Raw genomic sequence first — 14,720 nt, forward strand, 5'->3', positions numbered from 1 at the left:
TCATGCATAGACGAGCAAACCTGCCGGTCTTTCCAGGTAACCGTTACAGTGCGGACATATAACTTGCCCAAGGACACAGCTGGAGGAAGGGGGGACGTGTTGCAATTGCCTTTTCACTATAATTATCATCAGAGTGAAATTATTATTGTCACCATCATCAACAGAATCATTACCACGTATAGAAAAGCAACAGCACATTGGCCATGTTCAAAACTAATCAGAAAGTGTGTGGCAAAAAGCACTGGAGTAAAATGTTGCACTGGGCCTGGACACAGGTGGTTAGAACTATGAAGGAAAAGACATAGGCAGTGCTTCGGTGTAAAACCTTTTCTATGGCAGTGTCATTTTTCCCACATTCCTTTAAAGTGCAACACATGCTCTGTATTCAAGAAACTTTATACTCACAGGAGAAATAGTATATTTTGTCTAATGGACAGAAAATACATTTAATTTTCTTGAAAACAAGAGGATGTTGCCTGTAACAGGGCTGCAAGTAATGATTAGTTTTTATTGTCAAATGATTATGCCAATTATTTTGTTGCAAGCTTTGCAGTATTGTTATGAGCGTGATAGTTGAACATGTTGCAATTTAAAAATGAGGCTACTGCTGCTGACGAACCAGGGTAAACAAAACAACGCTATACTGACAAAAGTAGTGGACCACAACTCTAAATCTCTGAATTTAGGTGTTTGCCACAGGTGTATAAAACCAAGCAACCAACCATATAGTCTGCCTTTACAAACACTTGTGAAACAATGGGTCATTCTAAAGATCTCACAAAATTTGAGTGAGGTAATGTAGAAGGATGCCAACATTGCAACAAGTCAGCTTGTGAAATTTCTTCACTCCTAGATATTCTACAGTCGATTGTAAATGGTTTTACTGCAAAGTGGAAGGGTTTAGGAAGCACAGCAACTAACCCACAAAGTGGCAGACGACCAAAGTTACAGATCACCGAGTGTTGAAACTCGGAGTGGGTAAAAGTCACCAATGCTCTGCTGACTCAGTAACTGCAGAGGTCCACATTTTCTCTGCCATTAACTCAGCACAAACTATGTGCTGGGTGCTTCATTGCTGTCCACGGCTGAAGAGTTTGCTTTTACATTTTTTTATTTTATTGGATTTTTTTTTTTTAAGCTTTTAAGCCTTTATTGATATGGGACAGTAGAGAGAAGACAGGGAAGCTAGAATAGAAACCAGCGTGAAACACATGATAAATAGTCTTGGAGAGGGTTCAAACCTGCAACAGCTGTATGGGTTGTCTACTCAACGAGGTGAGCTATACCAGCACCCTTCAGGCAACTTTTTAACCACAACAAACATTTATTTCATAGGGCTGTGATTATATAAAACTTTCAGGTCTAAATAATTTCACAAAAAAATATTATTAAAATCTCTACTTTTAAACTGTAACACATCATATTTTTCTTTAGCATCTAAGACAATCCCACAGTGCTAATCCATGCAAAGTGTCTGTTTTATCCATAATCTTATCCAGTGTGATTTTGCATTGGTAGCACTTTGTGGTACTAGCTAGCTAGCTGTGACTTCTTCTAAATGTCACATTTATCATCAATACTGTGAACCCTCTTTACTTCATAAGAGATAAAGGAAAAATTTTAGTACTGCTTTAACTGTAGTCAAACAGCAGATAGAAAGCTACCTCATAAAATCAGGCTAATTTTCTTCCTCATCTCCAGTCTATACGCTAATCTAATCTAAGCTAATCTAAGATAAGCTAAGTCAAGCTAAGTAAAGAATATGTAGTTTCATTCATTATATATGGACATGACAGATGTATTCATCATCTCATGTGGTCAAAAAAAGATTATAAATCTTTTCCCAGTAATGTCAAACCATTCCTTTGAGACTTTTGAAAAAAATAAACAAAACAAAATGAGTCGACTTGCTTGTGCAGGTGTCAGCGTGTGAAATACTCATATATTGCGTTATCTTCATGATTAAAATGCTTGGGATTTTAAGAGAGTCATGCCACATCAGCTTTTAAACACAGAGGCACATTCTCATCCTCCTGTCACCCTCAGAATCACTCACGTACATGAACAAACACAGCTTGAGATTTTAATCAGAGGACAGCACTGCTTGTGCTGACCAGGCCAGGCGTTTACTTGGCCAATGTGTGCATGTCTAATCAAGGATGAGAGGAAGTGGTGACAGAGCGAATGTACCAATTAAGCAGGCTGATTGGGCTCTATTCCACTGTGGCAAAAACAATCTCTCCCACAACAGATTGCAATCTGACAGCACCAGATGTAATTCATTAATTATACTGATAAAAACGCCTCAACTCCATAAACCTCCATGCTGCTATTCACTTTTGTTAGTTTGCCGTTTTTATGATGAGTTATGGATCTATTCCTGGGGTTGTCTGTTTAGTATATGCATGTCTCTGTGTGTATGTGTGCTTAATGGTTTCAAAGCAACTGCAGTTTTTAAAGTTATTTTTCTGAATATTGCAGCTTTTGTTTGTGGTGAGCCAACTACCAGTCAGAGATTATCAAAGCTGGTGCAAAGTAACTCTTTGGTGTTTTAACTCCTGTTGGAGGGCAGCCATTTAATTTGGGTTTTCATCAACTTATCACCACATTTAAAGATGAATATATAGGGCTTTCGTTTCTGAGGTAAAAATCATTTGGCACGACATACCTATGCTTTGTGTACTGCAGCAGCTTGATGTAAAGAGGAATAAAGAGATAGGTGAGATGGAAGTGATTGCAAATGAAAGGCTTAAGTGCTGCCTCACCTTGTCAGAAAGGTGCTTGAGTGCATCCCTCAGTCCAGGGGAAGAGTGCTCATGGGCAGCCTGAAGGAGCTGGTCCACTAACCTCGTGATGAGGGGCTGGAGGAGGCTCATGATGTTGAGTACCTCCTGAGCTTTGGCTGTGTGCTCTGGGGAGTAGTAGATACACTGGTAGGCAGTGCTGAATCTGTGACAGAGGAAAAAGAGAGAGAAAAAAAACATCAGACTGCAGTGCCTGGCCCTGAACTGGGAATAGTTATAGCAGGTTGGAGAGTTTTGAAAGAGCCCCAGTTCAGATAAGAATAAAACTCCACTCCACACGAGTTTATCACATTGAGAATATAGCTGCTCTGGACAGAAGCTCATGTGAGAACTGTTTTGACCTGTGATGTTGATTCTCTTAGTGACCACTTAACATAGCATTTACCATAACTAGTGCTAGTAGGTAGTGCTAGTAAGGAAATGTCCAGCACTGATATCAAACAAGGTACAAGGACCTGCTGTATCCATGAAAAATATTTTTGAACCAGTAACCAGCTGCAATGTGAATTACATGTAAAGGAGCTTTCAGCTGTTCCCTTGTATCCCAAGGCGTCATCACAGCAGATGGATCTGTTAGATTTTGTCTCGGAAACCCTTCCTGATTTAACCCTCCCTTGGGCGTGTCCTCTCCTAGAATTCAACCAGGGATCGTAAGGTGAAAGTGTTAACTCCCACACCACAGAGCCTCTGATTTAGAGCACCAGTATCATCAGTGGCTTTCATTCAAAAAAGCAGTTTTCACTTAACTCCAAACTATTTCAGAGGAACAGGTTGAGATAGCGTGCATTGTTGCCCTTTCTCACATGGTAGCTCACACAGGAATATGGTTTGTTTGGATACACATCTGGACAGACTGCGTTGGAGGCAGTAAACCTGACATCCACCTACTCGCTTTGAATCCACTGGAGAAATACCTGGGTTATTGTAACATTCAATATTAGGGACTAACAGGAAAAATATACGGTCCAACTGGCTTCAATGCTGCAGTGCATGCTGAAGAAGGCTGTTGTTGAAACAAAATTCCCTGCATCGGGAGCAGCGCTGGGCTGTTCAAATCAGGTAGTTCAAGGGTGACCTAAAGTAAGTAGTGATATCTAATTACACTGACACTTTGTTAGGTGTCTTTTTGGCACCTTGCACCACAAGTGTTAGCTCCTGATGACATCAGTAAAATTAAATACATTGGCTATTCCTATTGTACAACAACTCCACTAAAGCTTAACAGTAATCCCTTCACATCTGATCAGAAGTACATTATTCAGGGGGATCATCATCTCTATGTTGAGGTTAAATAATAAACAATTAACTGTGTTGACTATAAACATATTGTTTCGGCACACTCATTTTCCCGAGCACATTTCAGTACGTGTTGCTACTATGCAAGTGTCAGAGGGAACACTTTCCAGGTACTTAGCCTGAACTGTCAAATTGGACCTGTAGTCCAATGTCAACCCATTTTCCCTTTATGAATAATGAATCCTCTTTTCATTTCCAGGGAGCTATTTAATCGCAGACAAAAACACCTTTTGTCAGTTCTAGATTCGGGGCAAATCACTCCAATCAAACATTCTCCTCGGGTAAAGTTCCAGTGACTTTCAATGAGTTTCTGCTGACTTCCTGCCATCAAATGTAGCGTGGAGCGAGGCATTCATTTGCAACCCTCCGAGACAATTTCGAGTGCAAACCTCTATGTAGGCCAGACCCCAGAGCCACATCCTAAGGCATAATTGACATAAGAAAGAGAGTGAAAAGAAAAGACGGAGATGAAGGGAGGGGTGCACACAAAGAGGGCAAAATATAATACAAAATTCTCTGTAGCGCTCTTAATAATTTGCAGAGAGAGAAAGAAAGTGGGTCTTTAGATGTTGCCCTGTGTGAAACTCTGTTACCTGATGTATCAATAAATGTGAAAAGCTGAAGGCCTTAAGAAATTAGCCGTAGTAGATACCAGCTACCAACTATGTGTGACTGGCTAACTTTAAACTCTTGGCCTTGTCATTACAGCTAATGAGCCCCCTGGAGGACTACCACCCACAAGCTTAAAGCTAATCAAAGCAATCACTAAGTGAGATGGAGACACAGGGAAAACTGTGTGAAGTACTACACCACACAGAACCCCAACATTACTACTTACTCACTTCTATTATCCCCACTTCCACAACCATACCACCAAACGCTATGATACGCACCACACAGAATTCTTAAAGTGAATAATCTACTGCAACAAAGTAAAGTCTGTAATACCTTTTCATCCCCTGTGAGCTTACATCTGTCTTAGTACATTATGCAGAACTAAAGAGAAACCAAAAAGAAAATCCTTCAGGACTGCAACAACAAAGACACTTCAGAAAAGAGGCAAAGGAGAAAGTTGTAGGAAGAGGACAACTGCTTCAGCAACTCAGATTCAATAACAGCCCTGTTGACTCATAAGAACAAATCCAATCCCATTAGGGAGCCTTTGCAGGCAATAATGAATGTTGGGACCCGCCACCTGATGCTAGAGGACAGAATTGATCCCCTCTAAGGCCGGCTAAGGCGAGGAACTTTAATTGCCTCATCAGCATGGCTGTCAGTTCAAGCAGGTCTACCAAGATAGCAAATGGTGCAAAGGTAAAACAGCATAAATCTGTGAATGCAAATCTGTGAAACTTAATGAGTGGGCAAAAGGGCAGCACAGGAGGATGTGTCATTTCAAGCCCTGGGTGCGTTTTCCACCTTTGATGTAATTTTGGAGTGTTGTGTTCCAGGTGTTTTAAACATGATCCCAAGAAAGCAAAAGGATGACAGAAATGCACAGTGTAACCCGATACTACCGAACTCATAAAATCCTCCCTCTGACCAAAACCTTCTGTTTGACTTAAATTGGTTCCAATAAAAACTTTTTAATGTTTTCTACCTTTGTTGCCATTTTATCAGAGTGTTTTGAATGCCTGATCTATTATGTCTGCGAGACTTGCATTGCAACATCATATCTAATCCCCACAAAAGAAGTGAGAAATTAATTGGGAAAGAAAATAAAAGATTCGATGCTACTAATAAGAGAATTATTAGTGCCACTGGGAAATATTTTTACATCGAGTATTGCTTTTGTGTACAATTGCTCCAAACAGTATGAGAAGAGAATGTTAATGTGTTCATTAAAATTCACAACATGAATGAGTCATTTGTCCAGCGACTATGCCAACTGTAAAGACTGTATGCATTTCATGAATATTTATGTGTATGACTACAGACCTCAGAGACTCATTAGTTTACATTTCCATACATACAGTAATGCATGAAGCATTTCAAGTGAACTGGTTTTCTTTTTCCCCCCTCAAAGGGACAAACTGAGACTTTTCGATAAACTGAGTGGGAGTTTTGCTGTTGTTATGTTTTTAATAATATGCATGTGTCATACAATTTCAATGCATCACTGAAATTCATGATTGCATGTTATGCTAAACCAGTGGTTCCCAAACTTTTTTTGCTAGCCCCCCTTTGTATTACGTGTGCGCCACGTTATTGTTTACATGAGATGAATTGCAGATTCTGTCTCTATCTTATTTTGTTTTCTATTTTGTCTCTATCTGCAGGTTTTACACGCTTACATATATACATGCAGTTACTGTCCCTCCATTTAGAAAGGCAGAGGCGTCACGGTGTGATTATTTTAGGTGTAGTTGTTTTTTTTTCCTGTGTAATAATATTCAACATTGCTATCAATAAATTTTTCAAAAAAATGCCTCTCTGTGCAAAATGGGTTTAAAAACATAAACAGCTGTGGGATACTGTTTGTCCGTGATTTGAACCGGGGGAACAAATCGTGGCAGGATCAGCCTGATGTTATTTGTATCCCGCTGTAACTTTACTGTACAAAGAGCTAACATCTCCAAAATGTCAGGAGTAGTTAGTCATTACAACAAGTGTTTGTGAACTAAAAATCAAGAATGTGGGATCCTGTTTGTCCGTGATTTGAAGAGCCCAGCGCTGCTCCCGACGAAGGGAAAACCAATTAAGCAGGGGAGACCAAAGGTGAAACCAAAGGGAAAACATGCTTCACCATATTTTCTAGTCTTTGGCTTAGAATGAAGTAAAGTGTAAAGTGTGCGTGTTAGTCCCCATAGGGAAATAGTTCCTCTGCATTTAACCCATTCACCCAGTGAAGCAGTGGGCAGCCGCCAGTGCAGCGCCCGGGGAGCAGCTGTTCAGTGGAGTCGAACCCCCGACCTTCCGATCACGGGGCCACCACTCTACCTACTGAGCTATCCCTGCCCAGTTGGTTTGGAAACATATTCAGCGATGCTTCATCTCCTGCTTTGTGTTTGTGGAGGCGCCGTGCTAGCAGTGTCCAAGCCTTGCTTTTTCTTTCCCCCCCCCCCTGCAACGGCTCTTCTTCTTCTTCTTCTTCTTAAATATGTACAGGGTCAGTATTTTAAGGGATGAAAGTTACTCAGTCAACAGAGCATTGGTGTGTGCATTATAATAAGGTTATATTGATGCTTTAACATTACAATCCTGGTATTACTCATACTTTATATCCCCAGCATTGTCCTTTATTTGAAAGTTACAGTGTAAACATTATTTTTAATGCTGTGGCTTATTATCTAGAAAAATTTAAATGTTTACTCAGTATGGAAATTTGGTCTGATTAAAACAAGCTTTTCTCTGTTTTCAACATGAGGAAGTCTTCATCAAGAGAACTTAAACTGCATACTGATTTGGATGTCATATTAAACAAAACTGGGATCAGTTATGGAGTCAAATAATTATCTTCCTGTTTTATTGTGCTCTATCTTGTATCTCATTTTGTATTGTGCAGTGTGTCTTGTTGCATTGCACTGCTGTGTTCTCTGCTTTTAATGTGTATTTTTGGGTTTGCTTTGTGCTGACTCTTACACAGTTTGCTGTTAAGTTTTCATAATTTTCATAATGGAAATGCTGTGGTCTGTGGCGTCAACACAATGAAATGAAAATGTCGGAAACAACAATTTGATTCATCTGACTATTGAGGTATGTCTGCATCGGACAATATTTGCACTCACATGTCTCCTTCTACTGTGAATATTGGTTTCCTTTCAGGTAAGGCTCCTTTACAGACAGCACTGTGGCAAGAGAAATGTTTTCAGAAAGAACTGCTGCCAGACTTTAACACACTCACTGATAATGTATGATAATGGATTCCTTTTAATCCCACCTCTCACCACTCTCGGTGCGCCCTGCACCAGTCATTAAAATACCGAAGGTGTGCTGCCACTCCCACAATAAGCACGGCACACTTGAGTGCGCTTTACACCTGCACATTGATTCATTCATAAAATTATCACCATTCTTAGGATTCACTTTTCATAGACAAGCAGCATCTCGCTCATCCAGATGCTCAGACACAAATGGCACACCACTTTTTTTCACCTAACTTTAGTTCAGGAGGAAATTCCAAGCCTGACAAGATGCTTCTAAAACTCTTTGTTTGTCCATGGTGAACTTCTTTGATTTTCCCATCTGATCAATAGGAATTGGTTATGACAGTAATGAGAAAGAGAAAACCACTGGGCCCAGCGGCATAATTAAGCAAGCACCTCCAACGGATGGCTAATTAATAGTGTAGAGGAAATTAATGAAGAGCTAACCCTAACCTGCTGACAGCCAGCAGGAGTAAAACTTAGCTACGTCAGCACAGAGCTCTGGAGCACTTCAGGTGACTGCCAAAGCCTCCTCTGTCATTTAGACAGCATGCTCTAATCACGGTCCTTAAACCAGGCCACTGCCTCACGGCCCAGTAAAAATATGCAGTTTTCTGTAGCTACATGCTAGAAGATCTGATCTCAAATGAGATTCTTTAAAGCGCCAATCTCCCATCTGTTGTTGAATCCTCCACTGGGCACTGATCTCAGAGCGGTTCTCAGAATAACAGCCAAAACTTTACTTAATGATTCAGACACTTTCAGACCCTGATCTGTGACCAGAGAAGCCTCAAGGCTTCTGCCAGCATCCTTCACCATCATCCACACAACCTGGAGCGGGCTGACTCCAGAACAGGCAAAGAACTAACAAGCTGCTGCCCATCAGCATGGAGTCCCAGCCACTGCCAATGTCCTGTCCCTCAACCACACACAGTAATTCAGGGAGGAAGTTATTTTGTTGGACAACATGCTGCTAGTCACATTAAATCTGAACATCAGCCCCGTGAGACTCTATTAAGGCTGTGCGAGTTTCACCCACTCTCTGTGTCCCTGAAATGTGTCACTCGGCAGTTCTGCTTGACCGGGAGGCCTCGCGAAATGACAGTGCTTCCTTCCTCTCTCAGTTACGGTGGACAGAATTCAGAGACACATACTGGGAGAACCTCTGCTGTATAAAGTCTGCACCAACTAACTAAAGCTGACCTAACAAAAGTTCCAGCTACACGTTTATGTTGCAACTCCTTCTTTCAGTAAAATGCAGCCACACTGTCTCCCTCAGTCTAGACAGGGCAAAAAAAACAAAAAAAAAAAAAAGGGGACAATGTTTGGATTCTGAATCTGTCTCCAAAAAACGCAGACAAAAAATGCATCATTATTCAGATTAGATGAATAATTGGTAATGTAAAATCCAAAACCAGTGTCTACAGGGTTCAATTAAAAACGGATGATAACCCAGTGACTTTTAAAACAGACATTTAAATGGGACTGCACGCATTAATGAAAGATAAATGATTTTGCTCTGTGTGTACATGTGCAAAATTCCTTGAGGAATACTAAGTGTAGCTATTGATTAAACTCTTTCCTGGCCCATCCTGAGAGACAAACTACATTGCGTACTCTGACCAATGCCAAGTTTGGCGAGTGCAGGTTTTTAATGGATCTGGAAAGAGCCCCCCCGTCTCTCTCTTCTAGTGTCCAGGGAACAAAGACAAATAGCTCTTTTATTGCCCTCCTGGTAACACCTCTGTGCTCAGGTTTTCCTTTTTTCCTTCCTCAATCCTTTTCCATCTTCTCTTTGATGAATTAATATCACATTGAATAGCCAAGTCTCACATCTCGCCGATTGTTCCCTTTTTAATCAAATGTGATTACAAAAGGCTGCCTCTGAAAGCCGAGGAGGCATACTGGAAGAATTATAATGAACACGTGCGCGAGTGTGTGTGTGCACATGAATCTTTGCTCTGCTGAAATAGGCTTGACTTACAGTGCAATTAAGGGACTCTTGCTTAGAAACAGCAACAGTACTTCGCATTAACACACACAAAAAGCCTCATCAGGTCCTTTTAGGCTAAATAGTTGGTCTGATGTTTGGTGTGTGCACAATAAAGGCAAACCGAACAATAAAATAATGAGTGTCTTTCCTGTCCTTCAGCCATTTAGTAAGCGTGCACGTCCGTTATAATGGCCTGAGTGAATACTTGGAGAATTTGAGTTTATTCCTGTTTTTACTGACAAATCACTACATTCCAGGTCAAACACGCAGGCCGAGTGCAGGCCGTAGTCGGGTAGCCAGGCGGAAAATTGGAAAATTTAAGCTACAGTGAGTCATTAGCTAAGGCAAATATGAAACAAAAAGCTGTGTCTCCCCAGAGAATTATTTCTGAAGTCTAATCTCTCATTCAAAGTGAATGATTTCACTTCAGTGGATTCTCGAAAATATGCTAACATTATCATTGTTCATGCTAGCAGATAAAACTGACCATCTTCAGCAAATTCACTTGTGCACTTTACCGTAAAAAAAGCCCTTTCTTTATTTTTTATTATCAGCACAGGGCCGCGACTATTTTCCCTTCAGCTTATCCATTTTATACCCATACCTCAGCCCTCTCAATCTTGCTTCTCCCCCTTTTCTTGAGCTGCAAACTCTGTAACTAATTGGATCTGGCATGGTCTGTAATGACTTTGCACTCTATGGGGAGCTATAGGAAAAATCACCCTTCATTTCATCTGGCATCACTCAAGTGACCACATACTGAACCTCAGTGACATATAGCTCCATCCTGCATCCAAAAGGCAAAGACAGCAACATTTACAGGATACTGCTGATCTCGGGTTTGAGAGACTCATATGCATGTGTTGGCCCCTGAGGGCATTTTCAGTTTTATATATGTATGTGTGTGCATAATACCATTATCAACGTCATTTGTCAAATGTTGAAAGTGAGAACCCAAAAGCAGATTCTGCTTTTGGGTTCTCAGGCATAGTTAAACAGGAAACTCGAGAATTTATCGAAGCTGATGATCAGTGTACAAAACAAAACTGAATAAGAAGGAAAACTGAAATCTTCCACTTACTGAACATCAGTGTTGAGTAAGTTACTTTAAATTAGTAACTTAGTTACATTACTAGTTACTTCTATCAAAAGTAACTCAGTTACTTCAAGTTACTCGTTACTTTCAAAGTAACTAGTTACTAGGGAAAGTAACTTTGGTTTTACTCAGAATTCTCTTGTTAATGTGTTGCTTCCATAACTTTGCCAGTCTTCTAGCTTGCTTACTTGCCACAAGTGCACTGTGCCACCTACCAATAGAAAGGAAAAGATAATGTGCATATTTCCACGAGAGAAATCCCACGCCTGGACCGTCATTGACTGCTGCCATGATTCTAGCCTACGTCACAGCGTCATGTGCGCCTTTTACATCCAACACAAAAACTGCAGTCGTGGTGCTTTCGATTGTACTCAGAACTCGGAAATTCTGCCTTCCGAATAGGAAGATGTAGGTAACACCAGACTGCAGATGAGCTGCATACAGGGCTGGACTGGGACAAAAAATCGCCCGGGCATTTTGACTAGAGACCGGCCCCATTATAGGAAAAATCATAAAGCCTTTGAATGAAAACAAACGCTGTGTGTGATGTACACTGTTTGATGGTATATATGCATCAATCTATCAATCGTTTGTTGTAAGACTTCAGATAATTATTTATTAAAAGCTAGACATTTGAAATGAGAATAAGAAAGTATTTCTTTGTGCCCCCCTCTCCCTGTTAATGCCCTACCTGCCCCCTGGCAACAACTTTGCTAGACCCGCCCCTGCACAGTTACCAGCTGTCAGCTACTTAGAAAAGGATCCTGGTGTTATTTGTCTCTCAGAAACAGTTCATAACTTCCCTTCAACTCATTCATGTCACCTAAAAGGTAAACCTGTTTCTCCATCACAGCTCTGATGATCCAGTAAGGACATCTCCTGGTTTCATCTTCATGTTTCCCTCTCACCAGATAACCAAACCATATCATGACCAGCAGCTTTTACAGCTGTGGCTCCAGCAAACATCAGCTGATACTAGAAATTAATATTAAATAAATTCTAACAACAGCTGATCAAGCTTAAACGTGCTGCTGTTGTTTACGCGACATCCGCTGGTTTCCTCTTTCTGGCGCAAAGTGGCGATAAACAAACAAGAGAGAAAAGCCGATCAGCTGATCATTGATCAGTTTCATGATTGAAGTAGAAACAGGAGAGGGAGGGGAGAGAATGAGAGAGAAGAGGCAGCTGTGCAGCGTCAACAGAATAACATCCAGCTTTGTGTCTTTTTCATTGTAGCTGAAGTACCGGGACAAACTGTTCCTTTTCACCTCAATACGAAACCTGTAATATTTTCTCTGAATACGAGACGATTCTGTTTTTAGGGACGGTTGGCAACTCTAATAATTAACCTTATGAACAAAATAAAGTTCAACATCATTAACTATCAATAGCACCACCCAGCTGTATAGAAACTCCGTCATGCTAGCTAGCACGCAGTACGAAAAAGTCAGAATAACGAAAATAAACTCCACCTAAACTTGGTTCATATCTGACCCAGAGAGACTGCAGGTCATAACTTCTTACCTGAAGTTCAGTTCACACTTGGACCGGCGGCCGCCTCGGGTCTCTTTTCCTTCTGCGTCCCCTTTTCCCTCATCCACCTGCTGGCCTCCACCACTTGCTAATGTTACTGAATCTGTGGAAGCTCCGCGATAGCCACCACACGAAGTAACGAGTAACGACCCTATCTAAATCCCAGTAACGACTAACGCGTTCCTGATTTTGGCATAATAACTAGTTACCGTGCTCGTTACCACAATAATAACGTAGTTACTGTAACGCGTTACTTAATAACGTGTTAGTCCCAACACTGCTGAACATAAACTAGGACTGAAAACTAGAGCTGGGAGACACAAGGGATTGAAGAACAGACGCTCAGACAAAGGACTAGGGGAGATAGCAACAATGAATACACAGGAGGGTGATCAGGGGAAGTGAAAACACCAGGGAATGCAGCTGAAACTTTTCAAGGAAATGAGACTGAGTAAAGCAAAAACTAAACACTAAGCACGCAGGATAAGAGATTACCAAAATAAAACAGGAAACAATGAGAAAAGGACTGAGAGATAAAAAGATAAACAACATGAAAATGAGAGTAACTGAACACAGAAGACTTGAGTTGAGCCCTGAGATGAGACTAAGGGAACAGGGAGGGGACAGTAAAGGGAACTAATTAACAATTTTTGAAAATCAAAAACAATCGTGAATTAACAAAACTCAAAGATTCAAACACAAACGTTGGATCACAGACCCAGCACCATGACAGGATTTGGAGATCTAGCAGTGATGGTCAGTGAAGAAAGCAAACAAGACACATTTAACCCATCCAGCCATGAAGCAGAGAGATGCTTCACAGCCAAATACCGAACTTAATAAAACATAAAAATATAAAAATCTGCCTGTTTGTCAATGAAAGGCACTAAAAATGTTTCTAGGTTGAACACTGGTTTGAGACAGAGCAGTATATTAGAAAGAGTTTATACTCCAAGCAAATATTTTTTTAAGAATTCATATTGTTTTAGAAGAAGGACTTGGTTCTATGAGAAAAATTAGAGGTCATCACAATGGCTGGATTATTGCAGACTAACTGCAGACCCATCTGACAACTGGTGTCCATGTGCACTCAAAACATCGTTGTGTAGTACCAGTTTTATCGCTGCTCATAAACTCAGCTGACAATTTCCCCCTTTCTTGAAACCTTAAAACTCGAGTGCGAGCTGCAGCTGGCAGCTGGGTAGTTGCAGAAAAAAAGCGGCTCTTCAGTGTTCACGAACATATTTAGGAAGAAGAAAAATGCTTGCCAGGAAAAAGAACAGGTGCAGAGGAAGTTCTGACTCAACAAACCTTTTCCATCACGCCTGTTGCCTCGAGTCAAATAGAGCTGTCAGAGGCAGTAGAGTCCCAGTCTAATTTCAGCAATAGCTTGGCTGTAAGTAACTGTATGGGGCTCCGAAAATAAAGTCTGTGGGCCAGGGACAAATTTGTTTGCCAGTATTAATTATGACCAAGTTAGATTCTTTTGTCAATAAAAGCCAGTTCCTCCAACATGGGCCTGGATTAAATCACTCCGGTACCTATGCCTTCATGGTGTAAACATTTATTTTGTACCTCTTTTTCTCTGCTTCATATCTGCTCAGGAGTCGCTGGAGACCACCACCTTTAAAGCCCTGGAAGTGGGCAGCTGGGGCACCAACAGTGACGATGTCGTAAAACGCATCTGTAAAGAGAGAGAAAATTGAGTTCACAGCATTTTAGATACTGATTTTTTTTTTTAAAGGCAGAACCTGCAAAACTGGAGTTACTGGAGGACCCCGAATTGAGAAAACTGAGAACAAGAATGAATCCTGTCAAAGTAAATTACATATTAATATAATTTCAAGTAGGATTTTTTACGGAAATGATGGAAATGCTGCTAATAAGAGTAATTTCAAGACACACAGACATGAGGAATGACTCTAATGTGATATTAAGATGTGGCTGTCTTCCGGCTTCAGCTCAAATTAAAATATGAAAAAAAAAATGTAAATATGCCGACCTCCATATCTAATGGCCAATAAATGAAAAATTAGCAATTAAACAATAGATGGGAGAAACACCCTTCAAGCATGTTATGAGTGTTGAAGTTGAACAGTTTGTTAAACTATGTTGGCAACAAATGGCAACAA

The 14,720-nt window shown here is 40.7% G+C and overlaps 1 protein-coding gene across 8 annotated transcripts in view; it reads right to left on the bottom strand.

Annotated features, from left to right (window-relative positions):
• Nucleotides 1-14,720, bottom strand: part of inpp4b (inositol polyphosphate-4-phosphatase type II B) — a 182,288-nt gene that overhangs the window by 28,811 nt on the left and 138,757 nt on the right. For all 8 annotated transcript variants that reach the window (XM_005932330.3, XM_005932329.3, XM_005932328.3 and 5 more), the window contains 2 exons: nt 14,164-14,272; nt 2,766-2,949 (listed from right to left, as the gene is read on the bottom strand). In XM_005932330.3, coding sequence (XP_005932392.2) covers nt 2,766-2,949; nt 14,164-14,272 — 293 coding nt within the window. The remainder of the gene's footprint in view (nt 1-2,765; nt 2,950-14,163; nt 14,273-14,720) is intronic.

This window comes from Haplochromis burtoni, unplaced genomic scaffold (assembly GCF_018398535.1).
Source record: "Haplochromis burtoni strain Fernald_Lab_line unplaced genomic scaffold, NCSU_Asbu1 Contig_158, whole genome shotgun sequence".
NCBI lineage: Eukaryota > Metazoa > Chordata > Actinopteri > Cichliformes > Cichlidae > Haplochromis > Haplochromis burtoni.